Source organism: Myxocyprinus asiaticus, chromosome 23, assembly GCF_019703515.2.
Source record: "Myxocyprinus asiaticus isolate MX2 ecotype Aquarium Trade chromosome 23, UBuf_Myxa_2, whole genome shotgun sequence".
Taxonomy (NCBI): domain Eukaryota; kingdom Metazoa; phylum Chordata; class Actinopteri; order Cypriniformes; family Catostomidae; genus Myxocyprinus; species Myxocyprinus asiaticus.
Window position 1 is genome coordinate 10,830,917 of NC_059366.1, and position 15,851 is coordinate 10,846,767.

At 38.4% G+C, this 15,851-nt stretch overlaps 1 protein-coding gene across 5 annotated transcripts in view; it reads left to right on the top strand.

Moving 5' to 3' along the window:
- Window positions 1–1,559: 1,559 nt before the first annotated feature.
- The window catches only part of LOC127413693 (E3 ubiquitin-protein ligase UBR2-like), a 61,691-nt gene continuing 47,399 nt past the window's right edge, over window positions 1,560–15,851 (top strand). For all 5 annotated transcript variants that reach the window (XM_051651026.1, XM_051651029.1, XM_051651025.1 and 2 more), the window contains exons 1-6: window positions 1,560–1,684; window positions 5,186–5,445; window positions 9,223–9,301; window positions 10,339–10,449; window positions 13,073–13,203; window positions 14,555–14,693. In XM_051651026.1, coding sequence (XP_051506986.1) covers window positions 1,601–1,684; window positions 5,186–5,445; window positions 9,223–9,301; window positions 10,339–10,449; window positions 13,073–13,203; window positions 14,555–14,693 — 804 coding nt within the window. In that variant the 5' untranslated portion in view covers window positions 1,560–1,600. The remainder of the gene's footprint in view (window positions 1,685–5,185; window positions 5,446–9,222; window positions 9,302–10,338; window positions 10,450–13,072; window positions 13,204–14,554; window positions 14,694–15,851) is intronic.

The following is a 15,851-nucleotide window of genomic DNA, read 5'->3' on the forward strand; positions in this document are numbered from 1 at the left end:
ACACTTTGCACGTCCATTGCAATAAATCCATTTCTTCCCACTAACGTCAAACAATTTCTTGCAGTGTTACAGGGTTTAGTAAGGTGCGGCAATAGTTATTTCTGCCATCTAATGTTTTTGGAGAAAATGTTATGCAATAGATCTTTTAGCCTAATTGTACTCTTATTGTTTAGTAAACTTATTTACTAACATATTAAGTGTTCAAAACTGAAAAAAAAAAAAGAACCCTCTCTCTGTGTGTGTGGATATGTGTATGTGTGCAGAAACCCTGATTGAGAGAAAAGAATGCAACTTGTGGGATAGATGCAGTATCCAGTGGAGCAGGTTGGGGGAGCTAGATAACAGCATGGGGCTAGGGGCTAAATCTGGGAAAATGTAAATATTTTTAAGGTCAAATTTACTTCATAGATGCACGAAAAACTATGTAAACTTGTATAACATCCAAAAAGTCTTAAGGTGAAAGGTCACAACTGGTCTTTCTTATACGGGTCAAAATTGACCCTTAAAGACAATGGAAGGAACAATTTGTTTTAAATTGTTATTTCTCTTTAACAATTATAAACAAAAATCAATTTTCTTTTTTATTTTGTTAGCTTTGATTGTCTTGACAAAGTATAGCAAACGTTTGGTTCCGGTACAGAAAACTGCAGTATTTATAGCGTATTCTTTACCCGTGCCAGGTCAAAAATTACCCTAAGATAACAAGATAACAAAAAAAAAAAGACATTTTCATCATTACTCACCCTCATGTCGTTCCAAGCCTGTGTGGTCTTATTTTTACATGGAACAAAAAAATGACAAATATTATAGAATCTTCACACAGCTCTTTACCATATATAAAAACCACATACTCTCATCCTGACTGTCAAGCTTCAAAAAGGACAACCCCGCTCCGAGTCTTCCCTCAAGTAACCCTCGCAACATGTCTGTGTGAGGAATAGAAAGTGAAATAAATATTTTTTTCACTGATAATATTCCCCCCAAAGAAGCTCTGAAATAGTTTTCATATTCACTCAGATTAAAAAATGCCACCTTGGTGTGTTGTGCCAGGTTTGACGTCATTGACACCAAAACAACACTGGCTCTTGCTTGTGTTGTAACCGAACACCACACGCTAGTTTAAATGTGCGAAATGGGAAACAATATTTGACAGCTGCAGCAAAGAGGAAGATTTTCACTGAATTATGAATCACACGGAGCTTTCATGCCATCCGAGTCTAAGAATATAGTGCACAAGTAGTACAGACTACTTTTATGGTATTTTTTCGGAGCTTGACAGCTGTGGTCTGTATGAATTACCATCGTAAGGAAAGAGCTGTGAGAAGATTCTTCAAAACTTCTCATACCAATTTGGTACGACATGAGGGTCAGTAAATAATGACAACATTTTCATTTGAATTTTGAGTGCACCACATGCTTTGGCAAAACACATGTGAGAGGGAGTGGCGTGTCACCAGGGCAACAACAGCGACACTTTTCCATTAGTCAGCTAAAAAGTAAACTCCAGTTCCGTGGCGGAAGTGGGACGAGCGGCTGATTTCCGCTTCCCTCACCACGGCTGCTGCTGTTGCTGCTGCTACTGGCGGCCACTGAGGGAAAGATGGCGGCGGCCGAGACTGATCGAGATGCACCGTCCGCTCTGTGCAGTGACTTCCTCAATTTCTCCGCTAAAGACACCGCTGCGGTAGGCGACAGTTTTATAAATGCTTCCGAAAGCGTCTCTTCATACGAACTGCATGTATATAGGTGTTAAAATCGTTGCGGGCGCGGTGAAATTTCTGTTGTTTTTTTTTTCTCGCTCCTTAGCTTGGGTTGCTTCCCACAGTGTTGTCTCGCTAACAGCAAAACACACACCTGACACTCACTATATTTCTATAATACATCTCCAAGCTTTATTAGAAATATTCCGAGGTTTTATTTCTCGCATCTGAAGTGTTACTTAAAGCTTGGCTGGCAAAGAAATGGGCTTTTAAACAGATTTGTCATTGTTGTTTGTGAGAAGGCTGCGATAAAAAAAACAACAAAAAAACAAAAACAAAACAACAACAACGCTGCCGCCTTTGTTCATCACATCTAGACTCTGATGTAATATAGCCTAGTTTATGCTTTTATTAGCTCACATATTAAGGTATTTATATATTTGTGTGGACAGCTCCTCTGGCGCTTTTTATAAGTGGATTCAAACAAGTCGATCTGAGTAATTGTGTAATAAATCAAGTTTTACTGCTGTAAAGGCATCATTATGAGCTGTTTACTGCGTTTCTACCACTGAATATCAGGTATTTAGGGAGGCAATGAGTTTGACACTCTAGTAACTTTATTTTACCAATGCAGTGGTTGTCAAAACAAACATTAATTTGTTATTGTATCTACGTAATTTTGTTCCGATCCATGTTGTCTTGCTAACTAAACATGCCACTTCCCAAAATAATTACTGTTTTTTTTTTATTTTTATTTTTTAACCAAAGTAGCTCAGATGTTTGTTATTTTAAACCACATGCAAGACCCTAATCATGTTGTGGTTTGTATTGTCTGCAATGCACACTGGGTATATTAGACTATATCTTAACATACGCATGAAAACATGGAATTAATAGTCTCTGCTTTTGTTCTTTACTGCTAAAATTCCAATTTGATTTATTATGTCAACGCTTGCATGGTGATTTGTTTATTTATTTATTTTACAGAGGCTAGATTGTATGGCCATATGCTTTAGTACTAAATCCAGGTTAGTAGGTCGATGTAGACAGTCGCAGACAGTGCCAGGTTCTGTTTACTGTACATACGTAATCCCTGTTTGCCTTCAGCATAGCACTGTAATCGTGACAACACCGTATGTACCAAAAAAAGAACTGTTCAGACAGGCTCTGGATCATAGTTGCTGTTTGACGTCAGTTAGGGTATTATAGTATTTCCTTCATGAACAAAAGCTTTCCGAATTATAACTTTTATTTCCTTTTGTCTTGTATGACAAATACAGTGGATGGTTTCACTATAACGTTTGATATCTACAGGCTAATACCGATTGTTTTATTGAATATAGGCTAAATATAATATAAAAGCCAGTTTGTTATTAAATAAATAATTATATAATATTTATGTTTATTCATTATTTAATGCTTAGTGAAGTACTGTGGCATTACAGCATTCTCCAGTGTATCACATTTCCCTTTCTGGCATAAGGGAGTCATTTTTGGGGACGGGGAAACTGAGCCAGTTCCCTCTGGGAGTTTCTATATGGGGATGGGAATCGTAAGGAATTGATCAATTCCGATTCGGGCAATTCCACAAAAATGTCAACCATACCATGGAAAATGGCAATTTCAATCTTATTTCAATTCATCATGCAGCCTTTATGGGTATTATAACTTAATATTAGGGGTGTAAATTGGACGTTTCATCACGATACGATCTTATATCGATTATCTTGGCCTGCGATCTGATATTTGCGATACTTCAAAGTCTGCCGCGATACGATTAGATTCAGGGCTCTGCGATCAATATTCCGATATTATGTGCCTATTTTACACAATCAATTAAAAAAATTTTGCCCTCAAATGCAACCAAAATTTTAGCTCTCTGAAAAGTGCACATTTAGTTTCCACATTGGGACATCCACAACAAAATAAGGTACTTCAGATGTTGAAAAAAATTAAACAGATAATAATATAAAAAATAACATCTCACACACAAGTGATCATCAATCACGTTTGATTACAGCTTATTTTTCAGTTTAATCCAATTCAAAGTACTTACATACCCATGACTTGTTTCCAACTATCCGTGCTATCCGCGGTTTTCTTAGCTACAACTTCCACTGTTATAATGAAAAATTCTGTTACAGTTAACTGGGATAAATGTTAGTAAGGGTGTTGATGTGTAGATGTTTCAAGTCTTATAACTGATGCTAGTGCTGAGCAGGTGTTTCTCTTTCCCTTGTTAGTGCTGTTCAGAATGTCGACGTTGTCCAGACGTTTCACATGATGGTTGAACTTCTCCATGGTACTTTAAAATAGCAAATTCTCATGTAAAATTCAAATAGGTCGCATGTACAACGATATCAATGAAAGCCCGTGTTAATCGTGCATGTGTGCCGCTCTGCTGCAAAGATGTTCTTCTAGAAACACTGTCAGAGTATTTCAGGACGGTGTTCCAGCCACTTCGGCGGAAAATTGCACGCATCAGAACCGTTAATGGAACCAAAAGTCACGAAGATCATACGATTCTGGTATTTTAAAAAAAAATGGAACTGGTTCATGGCTACCACCCCTGGAGTTCGCTAGTTCAAATCCCAGGGCATGCTGGGTGACTCCAGCCAGGTCTCCTAAGCAACCAAATTGGCGTCGTCTTTTTACCCATAAAAAAGCGTTAGTTAAGTGACAGTTATTGCGCTTCATTTCAAATCATGGAGAGGTTATATATGGGAGAATCAAACATCTGCCACTCCTTTTGCCATGATAATTCAGATAGATCACTAATTATTGCTTTGTTCTCTGATGTGTTTCAAGTGTACTGCATTTATAGACAACATTTGGCAAGCGATCATTTTGACAAACTTTGCTAGTTGAATTGTAATTGGTGCATTTGTACATTTTTCTTGCAGACATTTGTTTCCTATAATGAAAAGAACATGGATTTCTCTAACCAGGTTGCCTTGCATTCTAATAAAGAACATACCAAAATAAAATAATAACATTAGATTGAAGTACCTTTCATTTGTTATGTAATTACTTCAATTAATTATCCAAAAATAGGCGGGACCTCATGGCTATTTCATACATAAACCATCACGAATGGAAATTAGCTTGGTGTCCTGAAACTGAGATGTTCTAAAAAAATAATATTTTGAGGTGAATTCTGCTTGTCCCTTCCCAAGCTGTCCAGTAAGGCCACACACATTTTAAGCAATGAAGGCAAGCAGTACAGTCGAAGAAATCCCAACCACTAGCGTTCCTGTTCAAACTTGACCTTTGTCCACCTGATATGCTTACTTTGCCAATTTCGATTTGAAGGTTTTTTGGGCTCTGTGTATTTGCTTTTTCGTGATGACATGCTGTATAGCAGTAATCAAAAATCCAATTAAAGTGCAAAAATATGACAACACTTAAGGGGCTTTATTTCTGTTTTTCAGGCATCAACTTTGACTTGAACAATTGTTTTTCTAACTTTACCCATCTGTCCACAGAATTGGCTACAGGTGAGCAACCTGCCCAAAGAGGTGTACCAGCACTTGGCCTGCTACGTCCCCAAAATCTACTGCCTGGGACCCAACCTGAACCCACAGAATGAGGACCTGCTTGCCCAGTTGCTGCTTCAGTCCCCGTTGGAGTGGTACCTGTGCGGGGAAGAGCCGTCCGTGGGCTTGGCCAAGCTGGAACAGAGCAATCAGCCTTCACAGCTCTGTGGCCATGTCTTCAAAGTGGGAGAGCCAACGTACACCTGCAGGTAGAACATCGGTACCTTATAATCTCCTTGATCCTGCCAAAGAAGGATGTTATTTCTTATGTAGACAGCACCCAAAATGAGTCTCAATATGGCTTTGTTTGGAATTCAAAATGTGCTTTAAAAAAAAACTTGTTTGCTGTCTTTATAGCATCCGAAACGAGTTTGAACCTCATAAAAGACTGATTTGGAATGCTTAACATGGACAGCAACTCCGTATGTGGCACAAATAGCGCTTTGCAAGGGTGACTCGGCTAGCATTTGATTCCAGTAGAGTTTGACATTGGCATGTTGCCCGTGTTACCAGTGTGATTATTTGTTTTTCTTTTAATACACAATAAAATACACAACAGACACAAATATTGGATAAAATAATATTTTTTAAATTGTAAGTATATATATATATATATATATATATATATATATATATATATATAGAAAAAGAAAAAAAAATATATATATATATATCATTTTTTTTTTTTCAATACTTTATCTGTATTGAAGAGATTCATATTAAAAATATATTTTTTCAATAGTTCCCCTGGTTTGTTCATCACCCTGTGATTAAAAAAAAAAAAAAAAAAAAAAAAAAAATTTCACTGAAAAAAATAAAATAAAAATCGATATAGATAATAAACTTTTTTTATATTTAGCCGATGTTCTATATCTAGAAGATCGGATCAGGTACGTGTTGCTAAACATGCGAGCAGTTCGGCAAAGTTATACGCACACTAGCTAACTGAATCACAGTACGAAATCAGCCTGTTAGGAAGTATTAGCTGGCTTGAGGCATTCAACTGATCACAGTATATCGTCAGGACATTAATAACATGAAAATTAGTAAAAATTACTATAAATGTTCACAACTTCTTCTAAAACAAGTTCTCATAAAAAAATCCTCCACGTGCAGCAATGACAGCTTTGCAGATCCTTGGCATTCTAGCTGTCAGTTTGTCCAGATACTCAGGTGACATTTCACCCCACACTTCCTGTAGCACTTGCCATAGATGTGGCTGTCTTGTCGGGCACCTTACAGTCTAGCTGATCCCACAAAAGCTCAATGGGGTTAAGATCCATAACACACTTTTCCAATTATCTGTTGTCCAATGTCTGTGTTTCTTTGCCCACTCTAACCTTTTCTTTTTGTTTTTCTGTTTCAAAAGTGGCTTTTTCTTTGCAATTCTTCCCATAAGGCCTGCACCCCTGAGTCTTCTCTTTACTGTTGTACATGAAACTGGTGCTGAGCGGGTAGAATTCAATGAAGCTGTTAGCTGAGGACATGTGAGGTGTCTATTTCTCAAACTAGAGACTCTGTTGTACTTATCCTCTTGTTTAGTTGTACATCTGGTCCTTCCACATCTCTTTCTGTCCTTGTTAGAGCCAGTTGTCCTTTGTCTTTGAAGACTGTAGTGTACACCTTTGTATGAAATCTTCAGTTTTTTGGCAATTACAAGCATTGTATAGCCTTATTCCTCAAAACAATGATTGACTGACGAGTTTCTAGAGAAAGCTGTTTCTTTTTTTGCCATTTGTGACCTGATATTGACCTTAAGACATGCCAGTCTATTGCATACTGTGGCAACTCAAAAACATACACAAAGACAATGTGAAGCTTCATTTAACAAACCAAATAGCTTTCAGCTGTGTTTGATATAATGGCAAGTGATTTTCTAGTACCAATTTAGCATGATTACTCAAGGATAAGGTGTTGGAGTGATGGCTGCTGGAAATGGGGTCTGTCTAGATTTGATCAAAAATGACTTTTTTTCAAATAGTGATGGTGCTGTTTTTTACATCAGTAATGTCCTGACTATACTTTGTGATCAGTTTACCAATAAGTACCAATTTCCTTCCGAAACTGCAAAATCTGTACATTATTCCAAACTTTTGTCCACCAGTGTATATTGTGATAAATATCGAATGATATGAAATATCATGATAATATTTTTGGCCATAGAAAGTCATGTGCAAGATGCTAAAAACACAGTGAGACAGGCCACAAAGGTCAAAGACATCTATCTATCACGTTTACATAGAAAAGCAATACAAAAACAGTGCAGATGGATGAAAAACACGTTTGTGTTGAACGACCTCTTTGCAGGCAGTTCATTAGGTTCTGGAACAGAACGGATGTCAGAGAAGTCGGGAAGCATTTAGTCTAGTGTGCACGTCCTAAGCCATGTGTTTATGCAGTTGACACACTAAAGTCGTTGTAGCAGTTTGGCCTGGGATAATGTGGGTCCGCTGCATTCCCACAGCCGTTGGAAGTTTTGGCTGAATTAGGTCAGGTTGCTGTTAGGTTCAGTTCTTAAGGCTAGATCACTGTAAGCTGGCTAAGAGGCCGAAGGTGAGTAGAGTGTGTATTTCAAACAGTTCTGCTTTGTTTCCGTACAGAAACAAATGAAATGACTCGCATATACACTCACCGAGCGCTTTATTAGGAACACCTCTACACCTACTTATTCATGCGATTATCTAATCAGCCAATAGTGTGGCAGCAGTGCAATGCATACAATTATAAAGATACTTGTCAGGAGCTTCGGTTAATGTTCACATCAACCATCAGAACGGGGAAAAAAAATGTGATCTCAGGGATTTCGACCATTGCATGATTGGTGGTGTCAGACGGGCTGGTTTGAATATTTCTGTAACTGCTGAGGCAGAATGGTGCCAAAAACAAAAAACATCCAGTAAGCGGCAGTTCTGTGGACGGAAACACCTTGTTGATGAGAGAGGTCTTCAGAGAATGGCCAGACTGGTTCGAGCTGACAGAAAAGCTACAGTAATTCAGATAACCCCTCTGTACAATTGTAGTGAGCAGAATAGTATCTCAAAATGCACAACATGTCGATCCTTGAGGCGGATGGGCTACAACAGCAGAAGACTACGTTGGGTTCCAATTCTGTCAGCCAAGAACAGAAAACTGAGGCTCCAGTGGGCACAGGCTCACAAAGGCTGGACAGTTTAAGACTGGAAAAACATTTCCTGGTGTGAAGAATCTGGATTTTTGCTGAGGTAAATAAATGGTAGGCTCACTGCAGCCTCAGTTTTCTGTTATTGGCTGACAGAAGTGGAACCCGACGTGGTCTTCTGCTGTTGTAGCCCATCCGCCTCATGGTTCAATGTGTTGTGCATTTTGAGATGCTATTATGTTCACTACAATTGTACAGAGGGGCTATCTGAGTTACAGTAGCCTTTCTATCAGCTCGAACCAGTCTGGCCATTTTCAGTTGACCTCTGTCATCAACAAGGCGTTTCCGTCCATAGAACTGCTGCTCACTTTTTTTTTTTTTTTTTGGGCAAATGTTTTCCCCATTCTGATGGTTGATGTGAACATTAACTGAAACTCATGACCTGTATCTGCATGATTTTATGCATTGCACTGCTGCCACATGATTGACTGATTAGATAATCGCATGAATAAGTAGGTGTACTGGTGTTTCTAATAAGTGAGTGTATCTTTTCGGCTTTATTGTGGTGGTTTTATTATGAGAGTTTAATCTGGTGTGGCTGGTTTGAGAAGTGCGTGAAACATATCTTGCATGCTAAGAAATTGTGTTGGTCATTATCATGATCCTGTTATGTAATGTGTCTCTGGCTCTGTTCCAAACTCTAGAGATGTGCTTTGCTGTCTAATGTGTGGGTAGACTCATTAGAGCAGCCTTCATGTTGTGTGTGAACCTATGATGCTGAGATATCCTTTATCGGCAGCTCACTAGGGTTTGAAACCGAGCACCTGTTGATCTGTATGTGACTTCATTTGATGTAATTTCTCCTCAGGGAGTGTGCGGCCGATCCAACCTGCGTGCTGTGTATGCAGTGCTTCTTAGGCAGCGTTCACAAAGAGCATCGCTACAGGGTAAGAGTAAATTAAAATGTCTCCACAAACACACTGTAGCCACTTCCCTTTAATGTTATTATAGAGAATGTTCACCCAAAAATGAAAATTTTGGCTTCATTTACAAACCATATATTGGGGGGTCTGGGTAGCTCAGCGGGTAAAGACGCTGACTACCACCCGTGGAGTCGTGAGTTCAAATTTAGGGCATGCCGAGTGACTCCAGCCAGGTCTCCTAAGCAACCAAATTGGCCTGGTTGCTAGGGAGGGTAGAGTCACAGGGGGTAACCTCCTCGTGGTCACCATAATGTGGTTCGCTCTCGGTGGGGCGCGTGGTGAGTTGTGCGTGGATGCCGCGGAGAATAGCGTGAAGCCACCACGCGCTATGTCTCCGCGGTAACATGCTCAAGCCATGTGATAAAATGCGTGGATTGATGGTCTCAGACACGGAGGCAACTGAGATTCGTCCTCCGCCACCCAGATTGAGGCGAGTCACTACGCCACCACAAGGACTTAGAGCACATTGGGAATTGGGCATTCCAAATTGGGGAGAAAAAAAAAAAAACGTGTTATTCCAAACCCAACACAAAAGGAAGTGTTGGATTGAATGCTAGCCTCAGTCACCATTCACTTTCATTGTATGGAAAAAGACACAGTCAAAGTGAATGGTGACTGAGGCGAAATGCTGCTTAACATCTTGTGTGTTCCACGGAAGAAAGTAAGTCGTGTGTGTTTTGATCAACAGTTTTGTTAAAACTCATGGTACAGTTCTTTTAAAGGTCAAAGGCACTTAACCAACCCACACTAATTGCACTTACTACTGCACTTAGCCTGCACATAATATATAAAAAAACAAAACAATCCTTGTCTGTCTCTTTGTCCTGTGCTAGCATCTTTACTGCTCCAGCTACTGTGAGAACTTTGCAGTCCAGTACTGCATATGTTGTTAAACTTTGTATGATAAATTGCTTGCTGTTTGTCTCTTTTGTTAGTCGCTTTGGATAAAAGCATCTGCTAAATGACTAAATGTAAATGTATTTGTGCTCTTCTCTCTTTAGATGACCACCTCAGGGGGAGGAGGCTTCTGTGACTGTGGTGACACAGAGGCCTGGAAGAAGGGCCCTTACTGTCAGAAACACGAGCCAAATATCAGTGACTCTTTCCAGAAGGTACGAAACCTTTACAGTCTAAACCTCTGCACACTTCCTACCAAATCGAAGGACGAACTTGTGTGACGTCATTTAGAAGAAAATCTGGCCAAAACAATTGTTGTGTTTTTGCATTTGTTTCATTAGTTTGTAACCGCTCTCCTGGGCGAACTTTCAGGAAAACTTATTTCTGGCTGCTTAACACCTTACTGCCATTAGTCTACGTCATCGGTAGGTGCGACCAGGGGATCCACCTAATGGAGAGAGAAGTTTAAAATGTGTATATCTTCTAAAAGATACAATAATTTAGTCAACTTTATAGGGGTTTGTTGGCACAGATTGATTTATGGGTTACAGTCATGGATTAAAAGCACAGAACTCTCACTTTTAATTTTGTGCGATCTTTAGCAATTCTTTTAGTACATTTGAGGAAGCACTTTTGACAGATTCAATGTAAAGAATCGGCTCATTAATCCATTGCCAGTATTTTGTTTTTACAGCACTTTTAAACTGTTCTCAATTCCTAAAACCACTTGGTAGGACTGTGACTTTCATAATTGCATAGAAGAATACCTTAGCATAATGTAACTTATTTATAGGGTTTGCACAGTCATGAAAATCCTGGAAATATCTGGAAATTTTTCAATTGTAATTTACAGGCCTGGAAAAGTTGTGGAAATAAAACAAAATCTCAAAAATCATGGGAATTTCATAGGGCTGACCGATTAATCGAAATAAAATCCAAAACGGTATTTGATGTGTATGAATTCTCAATATATAATTAAATAAATAAATGGTCTGCATGCACTGCTTGCTGCTCTAACTATGTGCACAGTGCTATTCTCTGTAGCGTATTACACATGCTCAAATCACTATAATTTACAGCACTCTAGATTCACTAATTGCTCATTTGCATAAATCCAAATACGCTTGGCCACTAAAAGTTACTTTAATCCAAATCTTAAATAACCTCATAACATGGGGTTTTGTGGACAGAAGAGTGGATGAGAGCATTTCTCTGCATTACAATGCCATTGCCAAATCAACCACTTACAGGAATTTCTTCCTTCAATGTACCGCTAAAATAAAAGTTTCCGCCAAAATAAAACCTTTAGGTTTAACCTCACTGCATAGCAATGCTGCATGCAAGTTAAGAAATTATTACATAAATATGGTGCTGTTTTATAACAACAATAATTATTGTTAATATCATTATTGTTGTTAATATTATACAAAAGTATATTTTTATAAATATTTCTAAACTTATTATTGGGTTCCAAAAAATGATGAAAAGTGGGCTATCACAAAGTGGACGAAAATAGGTACATAGTGAACAGATGTAATATAAAGAAAATGTGAATCTGTGTGTGTGTGTGTGTATATAAATATATATATATTAGGGATGTGCGAGACTAGTCGACTAAACAGTTCTGATGCTGCTAGTCGACACTGGAATTACTAGTCGATTAATATTTCCCCCCATTAAACTGATTATAATTTTTGCATATTTACGTTTGGCTGTATATTTCTACAGAGGCTGCACTTAAATTACTGTCATATTAATGTTACATATTTTAAATAGAATTAATAATACAAATATTATAAAAAAAAAAAAAAAGAGGATATCTGGAGCAGATACAGAGTTTAATTTCACCTCAGGCTGCGCGTGCTTCTTCCCTTTTTCACTCGCGGCACGTGCAGGAAAATGTCCTATCGCTAGACAAGCAAACTCAACAAAGTAGTTATGAAATCACTTCGGTGGTGCGGGAATCGGCTTTCCAAATGTTTGAAAGTGTGATGTTTTCACATTTGAGTCGTCTTTAAATCTGCGCATGCTTGTATGTTATTTTTCCACTGAGCGGGCTTTTTCAAGTGCAGGTTAGACGCCTCAGGTGAGTCAAGTCCCGTCTTTCACAGGACCATGTCGACGGGTTAATTTTGCTCATCAAAAAAATTATGCTTTTGAGTAAGTAGCCTAGAAAATAACTGTTTTAGACTAGGTATGCCATTTTTTTAATCTGCTGATTAAGAAGGTTATTTTCAACAGGTGCTGATTACTTAACGGGTTAAACTATCTTTTATTCTGTGTGCACGTCATGTTTAGAATACATTAGGATTTGGAATAGATTAAGTATTTTAAATGGGTCGCATAAACACACTTTTATTTTTTTTACTGTTTTCTGAGGGTTGGTTTCTCTTTAGACTAGTCGGTTACAAAACTTCCATTTAAACGACAGTCAAATTAGTCATAGCGCATATCCCTAATATATATATATCAGCCACAACATTAAAACCACCTGCCTAATATTGTGTAGGTCCCAACCCGCCAATAGCAATATTTTTCAAAATAATCGCAATTTGATTTTTTTGTCCAAAAAGTTCAGCCCTAGTGATTCGTTCATTTGAGTCAGTTCTATGGAATGAATTAGTTGAAATGGTTCTCAAATCACTCTAAATGATTCAGTAGCAAACTGGTTTCCAGTAATCACAAACGACTGGAAATGTCATGGAAAAGTCATGGAAATTCATTGGTCAAAAGAGTCTAAACCCTTTTTAAAAGTCTTAATATTTGAGGATTAATATAACAATAAACTGGTTGTTTTTAATGGTAAGAGAACCTCACACTCCCTATCTTGTTTGGCAGGATCCGTTGGTTAATATTTCTGCTGAGATGATCGCCCGCACATACAATGTTTTCTCCATCATCCTCAAATATGCTGTGGACATGCTTACATGGGATAAAGAGGACGAGCTACCTGAAGGCCTTGAGTCACCGTAGGACACATGCACATTCATGCCCTGTCCCTTAATGCTAAATACACAAGCATCACTATCGCCATTACTATTTCTTATATCATGGGTCTGTTGAATGCTTGATTCTGATTGGTTTACGGACGTTCTAAGGTGTGCAATTATTTTTCAGTAAGAGCCCTACAGGCTACCACAACAAAATAACCGATTAAAACAAAGACATTGCTTAAGTACATCGGATAAGAATGACAATGTCTAAAATATCCTACATTTATTTCAGTTTCGGTTAAAAAGAGCCCTCGCGCTCCCTCGTCTCACCCGCACTTGCACACGCTTACACACATACATGCACGCGCACACACACATACAGACTCGAGTCGCGACCAACAAATAGAGCCGCATCCCCATGACTTGATCAATACAGTCTCTATTATCTGAAATAACTTTTAATGTTTCAATGTATTTTGCCCTAATCAGCCTCACATAGCTATAGTGGAAAAAAGCACCGCGCTACCCCTCCCCCTCTCTTTCACTCTCACACAAACTCTCTCGGGAGCAAAGTCAGCACTCCCACTCGACTCACTGCGATTGTAAACAGTTGTTTAGCAATTGAAAAGCTATATACAAGAATGGCGACACTCGCTGCTGCTGAGATTTAAACTTACACTTTGGCAATTTGATGTGATGTTATTCCTGACGAGAGCCACTTTAAACACAGGCAATTCCTCTCGTGATCTCTCTGTTTATCTCTCTCTTGCTCACGCACACACACACACACACACACGTACTATTTGTTACTCCAATGCCAAGAAGCAGCGCATCCTCCGTTGATAGTTCTAAAGTGACTTTCGAACTAGCAATGAAGGCTTAAGCTGTATCACAGCAATATATATATATATATATAATTAAACATACGATTAATGAGCTATCAGCTGTTTTCTTTGGCTTTCTATCTTGTTTTTGAACAACAATCTAAATCGAGCAATTCTGTGAAACAGCCATTTGGCTCCTAAATGTTTCAGTTTGGGAGCCAATGGCTCCTTAGTCTTTCTTTTAGTCTGGAGCCCTGAGCCTGTATGGCTCTGAAATAAATGAAATAATTTGGCGAAATGATATTAAACTGTTATGCGGTCAAGTCCTGGAACTACTTCAAAGCCATGCGTATACTTGAAAAATAATTGCACACCTTAGAATGTCCATCAACCAATTAGAATCAAGCATTCAACAGACCTGTGGTATAAATCAGAATAAAGGAACGACTTTTTTGCATGCAACTTGTTTTAACTGTTAAACCCATGAACCCATTTTTTTTTTTTACTTTGGTTGCATGTTGATATTTGTGGAGAAGTATAACTCAATTGTTTTCCTTTAAAAGGGCACGTGGAAACATGTACTACTGCATGCTATTTAATGATGAAGTCCACACGTATGAGCAGGTCATCTATACGCTACAGAAAGCTGTAAACTGCACCCAGAAAGAGGCTGTCAGTTTCGCCACCACAGTGGACAGAGATGTAAGTGCAAACTTCAGCTAATTCCAAAGTTAAAGGAATGTTCTAGATTCAGTATGTTAATAATTATAATTATTAATTATTATTATTAATAATTATATTTATTTATCACACATTATACATTTGCACATATACAGTGAAATTCTTTTAAGCTCAGTCGACAACGTTTGTGGGATTATGTTGATTACCACATAAATTAATTTCTTCTCATCCCTCCTTTTCTTTAAAAAAAGCAAAAATCAAGGTTACAGTGGAAGTGAACGTAGCCAATTTTTGGAGGGTTTAAACACAGAAATGTGAAGCTTATACTTTATAAAAACACTTACATTAATTCTTCTGTTAAAACTTGTTTATTATTTGAGCTGTAAAGTTGTTTAAATGGTCACTTTTACAGGCGTTTTAGGGTTTGGTGACATTACGTCATCATGGTAACAAAGTTGTAAAATTGGATATAACTTCACACGTAGGGGTGGGCGATATACCGGTAGACAGGATAAACCGGTAGAAATTTGCCAACCGGTATACATTTTGGATTATCATATTTATCGCGGTAACACAAAATTGCCACACGAGAAATGTGTACAGCACATAACACGTATGCATTACACACTCTGTCAGAAGGCGGAGCGTCTGTTTGTTCCTCACATTAATTTGAATGAGAAGATGAGAGGAGATTATGAAGGAAAAAGTGCGTCCTCTGTGGTGTGGAATTGGTTTGGCTTTAGAAAACACAATAGAGTAGAAAACAGCGATTTACAAGGTTTGTACATTGTGTATGGTGATATACAGTATGTAAAAATCCATGTGCGCGTGAATATCAGTGCTCAGGGCTTCACGTGAGGCAGAGAAATAATGAAATGCAGTTTTTCACTGACAGCTGCATGTGTCATTAGATGAAAAGCTTGTCTAGAACGCGACAAAAAATGACACCGAATCCGCTTCTGCGGCATGAAATTTTGCTTGAGCCACCGTCAAAGCAAATTCAATGACATTCATCCCGCGCTTCAAGCATGCCTCCCAACTAAACACGTGCAGCTATGTTTTGTGCGAGTGTTGCGCACACAGTCTGAAACACGCAAGTGCACGCGAGTCTTGAAGTCATCCCAGTCCCTTCATTTGCGCTCCTGTGACAGAAAAAGCGCAGATCACACCCATTACTCA